Source organism: Protopterus annectens, chromosome 12.part0, assembly GCF_019279795.1.
Source record: "Protopterus annectens isolate FY-2018-M chromosome 12.part0, PAN1.0, whole genome shotgun sequence".
Classification (NCBI taxonomy): Eukaryota; Metazoa; Chordata; order Ceratodontiformes; family Protopteridae; genus Protopterus; species Protopterus annectens.
The window spans coordinates 1532175023-1532187524 of NC_056746.1; the positions used below are offsets into that span (position 1 = coordinate 1532175023).

Here is a 12502-nt window from a genome sequence, read left to right on the forward strand (position 1 = left end):
TACTTTTTGACTGATCAAAAAGGACCAATAGGGAGCCAAGTACTTAAAGGTAGTATAAGAGGGTGTAGTGCTTTAGTTTATTAGTGCTTACTTATAAGACAATCAATAAAATATTTTTATTTTCAGACTAGAGTGGTCTAGTATACAGGAATTGAGATCCTTTATCTCACAGTAACTCTTTTTTAAAGGTGAGATATTAGCTGCCATGATATTGGATTTTGATTTTTGCTGAGACTTAAACCTTGGAGGCTTATGCAAAGCTTTCTTTACAATGTCAGCATATGAAATTGCATTATGTATCAGGGTTGGATGCACAGCATGTGGCGTGTTAGTGCAATGGTCAAAGCCTGTGTATTTTGTGAGTGTGAAGCTTACATATCTCTTAAATATTAATACTCCTCACAAATTGAGTTATTTGTGTTTGGTAAGAGTTCATTATGAGTATAAGACATTTCCTAAACTACCTTTGGATACCTAATGCAATGAGGCTAGCAACAGTGGAAAAACAAGTAGGCTGACCTTCCATATTGTAAGGTGTGAAATAAAACTTGATTGATTTAGAGATTTAGAGAGAATTGCAGTTTAAATAATATTGAGATTTACAGTTTATTGTGATGGTAATCAGTTAAAGGGTGGATGGTGCAGTTGTGCACATATGTCTACTTAAGTAAATATGTAACCTGTGTGTGTGTGTGTGTGTGTGTGTGTGTGTGTGTGTGTGTGTGTGTGTGTGTGTGTGTGTGTATATATATATATATATATATATATATATATATATATATATATATATATATATATATATATACAACTATAACACCATTGAGTTGAAACAGAAAAAGACTGTGGGAAGGAATTATAAATATGATGTCATTTTATACTTAGCGGACAGAATGATGTCTTTTAAGTGGAGACATTAAAATATTTATTTACAAATGGAGGTAGAGTGGTATAGGGAAAGGACGAATAAATATGGAGGGTTACTGAAAGAGTGTGTAGGGGAAGAACAGAATGGGCATAATTAAAAAAGAAAGACAGTGTTGTATAAAGGAATATAGAAGTTACTGGAGAGAACAGAAATGTACATGGACTATTCTAACTATTTGAATGTATATGTTTTAACAGAGGAAACTGAAGGGTTAACCTCTGTCCAGCAAACTTTAGAAAAAATATCTGAAATTAAATCACTTTATAGGCTAGGCCATAAAGATGCTATCTCACAGGTTTCAAGGCAGGCAGAGACACAAAGTCTGTACTAGGAAGCTTTCTGTATTGTCTTTGGGGTGAGCTAATTACAACTCTGGAAGTGAGGAGGAATGCAATTGTTTTATGACTTCCAGCACCTGCCAAAGATCTGGGCAAAAGCCCTTCTGTGGGTATTTTTACAGGTGGGTGCTAAGTCCTGCTAACTGCCAGCAATGAGGGTTTTGCCTAGGAACTAGAAGTCAGATGTCATTCTGCAAGCTATCCCAGCAGTAATATTTTAAATATTATTTTGAGAGACAGATCATTCTGTATTCTGTCTTGGGCCTGACAACAACAAGAAGGACCATTCACCACATCATCTGCCTTGCTCTAACTCTCTTAGATACAGTCAGGAATATAGGGAAGCTTAGTTTATATATTGTTTTTCTTTATTTGTCTGAGCCTGTCCTGCAATGTTATCTTAAATATTTCCTGCGGTTTTGACCTCTGATGTCACTGTGAATATATATTTAGTATTGTCTTGTTCTTTTATTATTTATTGTTAAATATATTTAAACCTTTCATTGTGACTGATCTTTGCAGAGATATTTAAGTTTTTAGAGTACTTGCATATTTATTTGGTGACACTGTGTGGGCCACTCATAATAGCCTTGCTCTGGTCAAACTACCATTTGTATTAATATTACTTGTTCAGTGTATTAAAGGTCTGATGAAGCAAGTATTGTGAAAGCGCTTACCTCATGAATAAACACAGTGTTTGATTTTATACGTTGCAGTTTTTCATTTTATATTTTAGCATAAATTCATGTCACTTGGCCGTTCCTTCTCCTATTGGACTAGTTGGATTTTATTATTATTTATTCTTGAGGGAAGGAGCGCTTATACAGTGGGTCTTCGTGTTTGCTTGATTTTTTAATATTACTTTTACTCAGTATGTTGTGTTCCCTTGGAAGAACCTTAAGGTAGCTGGTGAGGGGTTCTGGTGGCAGTGGTAACTACCTTAAATCTGGGTAAAACAGGGCACCTGTGCCAGCCTTTCCCTGGTGTCTGTCTGTTTGTGTGACTGTGTGTGTGTGTGTGTATGTGTGTATGTGCAAATCAAATCTCAAAGAGTGTGTGTGTCAGCTACTTGGGCAGGGACACTAAGCACTGGTTTGACATAGAGAGAGTTGGGGGATTGGCTTGGAACCCTGGATAAGGACTCATCTCTATAGCTGTGCCAGTGAGGAGTTTTATCAGGGATCTGAAGAAAGAGGGAGAAACCAGCCCCAGACTGACTATGGTCTCTGTGTGCTCTTAAGGACAATTGCACTTGGTGCAGAGAGCTGCATTTGGAAATAGTGTGTGTGTGTACCCATTATCCTGCCAGTGAACGTCCCCTATAGGTGCCAGTGGTGAGGATTGAGGCTCTTTGATTACTGGTCCAGTAATGGGTCATCACACTATCCATATAGTAGTTATGAATAACTAAAACTATCCACATAGTAGCTATATATATCAGACTACAAGAATCTCCTGCATTCCTGGCTGTTGCAGTAGTGGCCATCAGGCAGAAACTGGGGTTCGACACCTTTTCAGTAAACATGAAGCACAAGTAAATTGTTCGTTTGTGTCTTTCGGCTTTTCCCGGTTAGGGGTTGCCACAGCAAAACTCCGGTCCGCTAATGATTGGCAGTTGATTTTTACGTACCGGCTTGCCAGGCCTGACGCACAACCTTCAATGAAGGTACACCCATTCACGCATGTCTCCACGCAGAGGACGCTCTAGCTGAGAATCGAACCGGACAGCATCTTACTGTGAGGCGACAACGCTACAGCAGTACCACCACCGCGGGTCATGAAGCACAAGTAAATGAATACTTTAAATTCAATATCATTTCTCTACTTATCTATATAATGTTTTCTCACAGGAGTTGAACTGAACTGAGACATATAATAGTTAAGTGTTATATAAACTATTGTATTGGGTCTACTTTTAAAGTTCGAAATCCCAAAACTTAGAACCTCTAAATCCCGACGTTCAGAAATTTGAGGTTTTGGAATCTTGAAATGTATCAATGGGGATCACTGTACAGTGCAGAATGGGTACTTTACCATTCTCTTCGCTATAGTGCAATCTTGGAGTTTGGTATATTTAAGTAGCAGGGGGTGTGGGGGGTGCCGGGGGCTTGACTCCCCCCCCCCCCCTGCAAAAACATGATTTCTGAGGTTTTCTTCTTTTAGGAATTTTTTATTTTTCATTTCGAGATTCCAAAACCTCAAACTTCTGAACATTGGGATTTAAAGGTTTAAGGTTTGGGGATTTTAAAATTTAAAAGTAGACCCATTGTATTTCCACAGGACAGATAATTAGTCCTCCAAATCTTACAGTAGTTGACACTTCATGCCATCCAGGTTTGTGAAATATCTGTATGAGCCACTGGATCTGCCTCATAAACTAATAGTTTCTAAAATGTTATTTTACTCCTTAGGATCAGTAAGATATGGCAGGGATTATTAATTTAATTTGTCTGTAATACAGCCTGCTTCAATCATATTTTATTGTAAGATTTTGAGCAGTCATGTCTCCCTCATTTAGTTCTTGTGCAGAATACTGCTAGCCAGAAGGAAGACCCCAAGGGCTTGGAACTTCTGAAGAAAGTTGACAAGATCAATGCAGATCTGAACCAGACAGAGAATGACATTCTTAATCGGATGAGGGTACCTATAAACCGAAATGCTCCTTCAAAGGACTTAAGCTCTAGACTCAGTGACCATGAGGTGAGATCAATCAAACATGGCCTGGAGTGAAAAAGGAAAAAAATAATGGTTCTGTTAACTTAATTCATTTATTTGCTTACTTATGATAAGGTTGAACAGCCACCAGTATTGGTACCTCATAATGTTTGCTGCCTTAGCTTGATTCTTTTCTAAGGTACCACCTCTGTAGAGTTTTTATATTTGTTCATGTACCTCTGAGGTTTTCCTCTCACACTCCCAACACTCATGCTAGCAGTGAACTAACAATACTAAATTGCCTTAAGCATGTGTGTGTGTGTGTGTGTGTGTGTGTGTGTGTGTGTGTGTGTGTGTGTGTGTGTGTGTGTGTGTGTGTGTGTGTGTGTGCGTGTGCGTGTGTGCGCGCGCGTGCATGTGTCCGTTTGTAGTGTAGCATTCTCTACAGGACTAGCTACAGTAAAACACTCACTGTTTTACGTGACTGCCTCCAACCCTCTCATAACCCCAAACTAGATAAAGCAAGTCTAGAAGTACAGAAATGGACTTACAGAAATAGCCTTTTTTTCTGCTTGACAAGGTCACAAACATTAATGTAGGAAGCAAAAACAGACAGGTTTATGCATGCAAATATTACTATTTGCTAAGCAGTTTGAAGTATAGTAATAAACATTTTTCAGTTAATTATTCACTATTACAGAATTAAATTTTTAACTTTTTTTGTGTTATTTTGGAAATGAGGAGTGCACTTTAAGTAAACTGATAAGTGGAAATATTTTTAGTTAGAAATGAATTTTGCTAGAACCGATTGTCATGTGTTTCAAGTGTTTGGGGCATTTAGCACTTTGTAGCATTGGATGTTAAAGAAGATATCCAACTTAATAAAACAAATACTAAATAGCAAGTCCCTTGAGCAAAGTAGTGTATATTTTCTCAGTACGGTAGTAATGTTACAAATTGTAAAGCTGCACTTATGTAACTTTACCAAACACTTTTATTCAAGATCCGGAATAAAATTTGCATGACATTAAAATGTAGTGCAACAGAACCATCCTGGCAAATATAACATTCTACTGGCATAGCTTATGCATGTACAGCCAAGATTTTTTTTTTAGTCTGCCATATGGAATCTGTTTCATGGTGCTCACAGTAAATCATGGATTCCAATGGAAGAGGTACAGCAAATCAAAGCAGAGCATGCTTACACTTATATTCAAATCCACAAAGGAGGACTACATCTCAGTAGTGTTGCAGAATTATAAATATTATATGCAACACACTAAAATTTAAAGCTCTGAACAATGAGGCTGTAACTTCATGAAGGAGTGCAATGCTTATGTAGATCTTCAAAAAGATCACAGTCTTAAAAGTATTTAGTGGTGCACAAATTCAGAAACTGTTTAATGTGATCTGTCTCTGACTTCTTTGCAGGGTACTGTTCGGACACTGCAAAAGATAGGCACAGAGAAGGATGCTCTGCAGAAGGAATGTGAAAAATATCTGTCCAGCAAGCCCAGTGGTGTCACAGCTGCACAACTCCCAAGCGCACTCAGCGACATGAAGAACAAGTACAATGACGTCACTGCGCTGTCAAAACTGTACCAGGACAAGTATGTCAAGAGTCAGGCTACTGTTATCTATATTGTTTAGTATTCCACTGTAATGTAGTAAATGGAGTGGTCTTGTGAAGACATGCAAGGCTGTTCTTTACTAAGGTAACTCATGGCTGTTATAGCATGAGTGCTGATATCTAGAGGGTAGCAATGATGTTTATATTGTGGCTGTCAGATTAATACAAAGAATTAAAGCTGTGATCTACTAACATGTTTCATCTGTGGTCATTGGTTTGATTCCCTCAGTCTCCATAAACAAGTCACTTGACAAGAAATTCCTGCCAGCTTTCCCCTGGAAAAGAGGGACTTGTGTCTACTAGGCTTACCTGGTTATCAAGTTAATCAGATAAAAAAATGAATTAAAATAAATATTTGAAGTAGAAAATATGACAAAATATCGTATATGGATAAGTTTATATGAAAACAAATTTCATTAGGGAAAACTATAGAACTAAAGTATTGTATATAAATAAATAGAAGGTATTCCATGTGATAGATTTCAGCTGCAACTGAACAATAAATGAATCAAAAGATATTTACTAGTACAATCTAGTGAGCAGTGAGAGACTTCAGTAAAGTAGGGATGGCACAGGGGGCAGAGATTTTAGTAGATTATGCAGCAAGAACCTATGTGTTTATCAGAAGGAAGAGCAAAGGAAAAAAAAAATAAACAGTGACTTTGTATGAGAAGCTAAACTGCATTAGTGAGCAGAGGTGAGGATTGTACAGGGTAATGATCTCCATACAACAGTGCCTTGAAATGGAAGGCTGTTGATCCAAGCTCAAGAAAGTACTAATATAGCATGAGGAAGAAGTATTGAAAAGCTGAGAGCTCTGAAACTGCACAAAAATGCAACAGGCTTACAGTTTAAAGGAAAGGTGCAAAGATGAACAAAAATATAGGAAATGCACTAGTGATGAACAGTTCATATTAGCTATAAGGTTAACAGCAAAGAGAGCCAAGGAGTGCACAAGAATAGATACATGGTTAACCCCAAGAACATAGCACTTTAAGTCAAAGCATACTTTCTAAATGTATATATATATATTTAGGGCCCAAACCCAATAAATTTATAAACATAGCAGAAAAAAGCAATCATCTATCAAATATACTTTTAACTGTTATGAGCTGTTGCAGTGCTTCCCATGACAACTCACCTTCCCCAATCACTATGCACTGCAATTGGTTAGGGTTATTATATTTTATTGTAATTAGTTTTATGAAATATGCTATTAACTTCAGTACTTAATCTTTGTTAGAAGTTTAATAATAGCTATTGAAAGTGTAGTTGGTGACAATTTCAAAGTCACTGGATTGTAATGTGATTATTCTTTTGGGATTTCTTAACTGACGTTCCTATATGGAAGCCATTTCTGTTGATGATAGAGTGGTTACTACTGTGTTGGCGATGGCAGCTGAGATACTGATTATTATGGGGGGTGTGACTCTTAAATGGAAAACTATAAAATATGTGATGCTTTTGGAGCTGTGTGAGTCTATATAGCATGTTTTTCTACAAAATTATCCCAATTTTAATGGTACACTTGAAAAATAAAGCACTAAGGGATTTGGGTGATGATCTTCAGAGGAATCTGACAGTTTTTATTGCACAGTGTGCTGAGCTGGAAAATAAAGCCTGGCAGAAAAAAATGTATGTATGACTGGAATTCAAGAGAAGAAAGAAGGCTTGAATTGTGTAGATTATAAAACAAGTAAACTGAATAATTGAGTAAGTATTCCTGTTGACAAAGAGTGGTATAGAAAAAGGAAGAATGAATGTGCAGGGTTACTGAAAGAGTATGTGGGGAAAACCAGAATGGGCATATTCAAAAAGAAAGAGAGTGTTGTATGATGGAATATAGAAGTAATGAACAGATTAATTCAGATATAATGATGTATGTTAAAAAGGAAAAATGGAGGAGGTGATACCTTTACTGGCAAAGTGTAACAATAGAAGAATGGAAGGTGGATATATTAATAAATAATGCAGCAAGATGAAGTTATGCATAGGCTTGCATCTCCACAATTTCCAAACTATTGTCACTTTGCACACTATGGGTTAGATTCTGTATACACTGTCCCGGCAACACATTTAGGAAGATTGGTTAGTAAGTCTCATCATTTTTAATTCATTGTAAGTCCTGGTATGGTATAGAACAAGTTTTATCACAGCCCTAGAATTCTGGTAAAGGCTGTATTGGGTGGGGGCTGTTAACACTTTTTGATATTGACTATTCACAGCAGACAGCATTTGAGAGTGTCATTTTTTAGGTGATGGAAGATATAAGAAAAAAATATGAAAATCACTGACATATCATCAAAGTTGAAGATGTTTTCCCTACTGGCATGATTTATTTTATAAGTCCTGCCATGGCAATGAACAAGTATGTTCCTCCATTTGAGAGCTGTGAGAATACTAGAAAGGTATGAGACGGTATTGCTCAAGGGAAGTAAGTGTTTTGTCAGGAATGAAAAGAAAGGAAGAACTGTATTATCTGGATTCTAGCATGGAGAACAGTTATCCAAGGGTACATGGATTATTAATAAAAATTGTGATAATTTTGTTAAAGATGACTGTGCAAATTGAACTGCTTTCTTTTTGTTAATTTACCTTTTATGTCCTATTGTTAATTAATGAGAGTTTGATTAAGTTGACCTACTTGGGCGAGTGCTACTCCTTCCATCCAATGAGATGATGATTTTATTAGATGGCACTTTATTCATGGAGTGGTGATGTTTTTGATTAAGGATTCTATAGCTCATCTCATAAAAGCTAATTCATTTTTATAATAGTGTTTATTCTAGGGTATTTCTAATTGAGATTTACAGGGTTATCTGTTCTCTAGCATTAGCATTTCAGTTTACTGAGAGTAAGCTGATCTTTCATGTCCAGCTTAGTGTGTGAACAAGGATCACAGGACTTGGTGCAGTTTATGGATACTAATGATTGCCTGATAGTATATATAAATGACAGATTGGATGTATGACTTGTTGAATAGCAAGTTCTTGTCCAATGTCAGGAATAAATGACTTCCCACAATCAGAGTCTTGCTGGCTGGATGGAGGGGAATGCTACAGCACAGCATAGGTATCACCTGTTTTTTGAATAGTTATTGCAAGTTGATTGGGCGCACTCTGAAATAATTGAAAAATGCAAACACGGTGTAGAGTGTGTAAAGAAAAATGTTCTCAAGTTAGGTTATGTTTGAAAATGATCGGGTAGATTATAAGTAATGTATAATGTTTGCATCTGAGAGCATGTCAGTATGGTTTGTGAAGTAAAATGCTTGCAATTAAGATCGTGTTGGTGTGGCTTGTTTTCATTTATATAATGTTATGATTGTCTGTTTCATAAGTAATGGTTTAATTAAGATGTTTCTTGTTTAAAAAAGGGCAGGAGTTGAATAATTTATGTAATGTTGCTTAGATTATATGATATATAGCAATATATGTGAAGTATACTGTTTGTAAATGTCAGCTTGTTAGTGCAGTTTGTTTACTTTTATGCAAATGTAAAGTTGCCTTTGTCACAAGTGGTAATTTAATAAAGGTGTTTAAAAAATTAGGTTAAAGTAACTGACTAAGGAATGATGTGTAAAATTGTTAAAGTGATTGAAGGAGATTGGGGGTGGCTCACTTCTCTGGCCACATCTTATATTAAATGCTCTTATATAATAGTTTCTTTGATTAGATTTTGTATCTGGAGAGAAATATTGAAAGTGAATCATGAAGGTGAATTGATAATATATTAAATTTATATAACAGGTGCTTAGAAAAGTAGAATTTAGGATTAGTAAGAATTACCAGTCAGGTACTACTAATGCTGTTACTGCAAAACTGATAAGGATAGAATTGCTTTGTTGATATTACATTGTATTAGATGGTGTGTGCATGAATTTGGGGGGTACAAAGGATGATATTTTATCGTAGCTGGTCAGGCACTAACTGTCCGTTAGCTAAATACAAGAGGCCTGATGCCTAAAGAGAAGGTTGTGTAAATGAGTGCTGCCTCCCTGGTAATTACAAATTCTAAAGTTTGATGAATATTGTGACACCTCTGCACTGGCCCAGTAATCAAGGAGCCTCAATCCTCACCACTGGTAACAGTGAGGGACATACACAATGGGAGGATTACAAGTACACACACAGTAAAGTACAATTTTCCTTAAGAGCACACAGAGACCAAAGTCAGTTTGGGGCTGGTTTCTCCCTTGTTTTCCAGATTCCTAATAAGACTCCCCACTGGCACAGCTATAGGGTTGATATTTCAGCTGAGTGGTCAAACCAAAACCTCCGGGACCCTCTGTGTCCAACCAGTGCTTCATGTTCCTGCCAAGTGGCTCACACACACACACACACACACACACACACACACACACACACACACACTTTGATATTTGATTTATATACAAACACACACACACACACAAACACCGGGGAAAGGCTGGCACAAGTTTACCAGCTATGCCCATTTCTGCCCAAACTTTAAGGTAGTTCTCACTGCCACCAACGACTCTTTATCAGCTACTCTAAGGCCCTTACAAAGGGTGCCCAATTCTACTAGGATCAGAGCAGTCCTTGGTCAGTTGTGATTGTTTCTCAAACACTAACTTGTCTTTGCTTTGGCTCATTAGCAGCAGTACAAAGAACTGCCTGCACACACCCTTGTTCTCCCCTCCCCCTTCCCTGTTTATTACCTTAAGACAATCCCAAAGTTAATAAATATTACCTGTGGCAGGCACCATTTTTTAAAACTACAATCACCCTTGTCACTATCATATGTTCATTCATCAATTAACTCTGTTACCTGATTGTTTCCAGCCCCCTCATAAGAGCAACTAACAGGGTCTCTACCCACTTCGCTCCCCACCCTGTCCCCTATTTCCTCCCGCCCCCAGTGTTCCCACCTTTATTACACTCACAAACCCCTCCCATCTTTCCAGTAGCCAACCACAGCGCTAACCCAACACTACCTCCTCCATCTTCCCACTACTATCACACCTCCTCAACTAACATGTACAAGCATACCTTACCTATGCTCACTGCATGCACTCTCCTTGCATATCTTACATCCCACCAAAGCTCTATCATTCCCGCACTCAACCACTACCACTGTACTACTACTCACACCACCACTCATGTCTCACCCTCACTCAGCTCCCCTCCCACCAACTCAAGAACCATCCCTATGCACCCCCCACATATTCTACCAACTATATTACTCAAACATAAAACATACCTACAACTTAACATAGTAACCCTCCCACCATACCTATTACCCAAAGAGCACAATCATAAAGTTTCCCTTATAAACAAACACATTCAAAAACTGAGAAAACTAATAACCTCATGCATATCAAAACTAGCCCTAAGTGGAGATATCCACCCCAACCCTGGCCCTACCGTCTCCAACCCCAATCCTCATAATCAGACTAGAAACCACAACTTCTCCCATATTACAGACAATAGAAAGCCAAATGACTTCCTTCTACTAAGCCTAAATATTAGAAGTATATCCAACAAAGTCCATGAACTCCATGCCACCATAGACTTGTACTCCCCAGATATAGTCATCCTAATGGAAACCTGGCTAAAACCTCACATTACCAGTGAGCAAATACTCCCTACAGGTTATGGCATACTAAGAGTAGACCGGCTAAACAAGAAAGGAAGCGGTGTAGCTATAATATTTAAACAGCATCTAAACATCCAGATCTTAAAATCATCAGCTCCACAAATAGGCAATGAAGAAATAATATATACCAACCTCAAAATAAATCAAAACAAAACCATCAACATAATTGGATGCTACTTCCCACCTGGCCAAAACATCCCTCCACTAGAAAACCTCCTCAGCTGGTCTACCCACCATCTCCCCCAAGAAACTATCATTTTAGGTGATTTCAATATTGACTGGCAATCCTGTTCTGGCAACCATCCAACCCATCATGTAAACCTTCATGGCTTCATCCAACTAGTCCAGTCGCCAACCAGGATAAATAAAAACTCTAGCAAGCACACTACCCTGGACTGGATACTAGTCAGTAAGAGCCCCCAGTAACAGGCTATAACAGTATATAACAGGCTGCTTATCAGATAGCCTCAGTGATCACTCCCCAACATTCCTACTGAAAAAATACCTATACCAAGCTAAACCTGTCGTCTACCATCAGATACCTAAAAAAATAAACTTTAACCCACTCACATTCATCTCATCCCACAAAGAATGTAACTGACATCCTCTAAAGTACCTCAGTTGCATTTTTTAATACTACCTTCCTGAGCATCCTTAATTACCATGCCCCCATAAGACTTTCCAGAATCAAAGCACAACCCTCCCATGGATACAGAAAACCACTACGTCAGAAATGAAAAACAGGGATAAAGCCTGGGAGCACTGGCACAAAACCAAGACCCCCTCAACTAGACAGAAATTCCTAGAACTACACAATAGAGTCAAAAAGCTAACAAAACAGGACAAATTCCAATACTACCAGTCTGCCCTAGACTCCTCCGAACACAGCCCCAAACAATTCTGGTCCTCCATAAACTCCATCCTCCACCCAGGTAAAGTCAGTACCCCTCCTCCTAACATCCCTCACTCCTCAGAAAATATTGCTACCTCATTCAACACACACTTCACACAAACCATACTATCACTAGCCAAACAACACAACCACCCTCCCCTCCAACCCACACCTTCAACTACTAATCTCCCCACTGCCTTCTCTTTTTCTCCTGTACCTACCTCCAACATAAAAAATCTCTTAACTAAACTTAAACCCACCAAATTAGCAGCAGACAACCTCCCAAGTGAATACCTACAAATCGCAGCTGATGCTCTGGCCTACCCAGTATCCATCTTGATTAACCGATCTGTCAGAAAGTTATGTTCCCACACTGTGGAAAGTATCACATATAATTCCCCTCCACAAAGGCGGACCCTCCACAGAACTAACCAATTACCGCC

The 12502-nt window shown here is 38.1% G+C and overlaps 1 protein-coding gene across 1 annotated transcript in view; it reads left to right on the top strand.

The window, feature by feature from the left end:
- EVPL (envoplakin) overlaps positions 1-12502 on the top strand; it is a 231892-nt gene that overhangs the window by 151882 nt on the left and 67508 nt on the right. Inside the window, exons 14-15 of the mRNA XM_044090500.1 lie at positions 3782-3963; positions 5350-5528. Of these exons, the coding sequence (XP_043946435.1) occupies positions 3782-3963; positions 5350-5528 (361 nt within the window). The remainder of the gene's footprint in view (positions 1-3781; positions 3964-5349; positions 5529-12502) is intronic.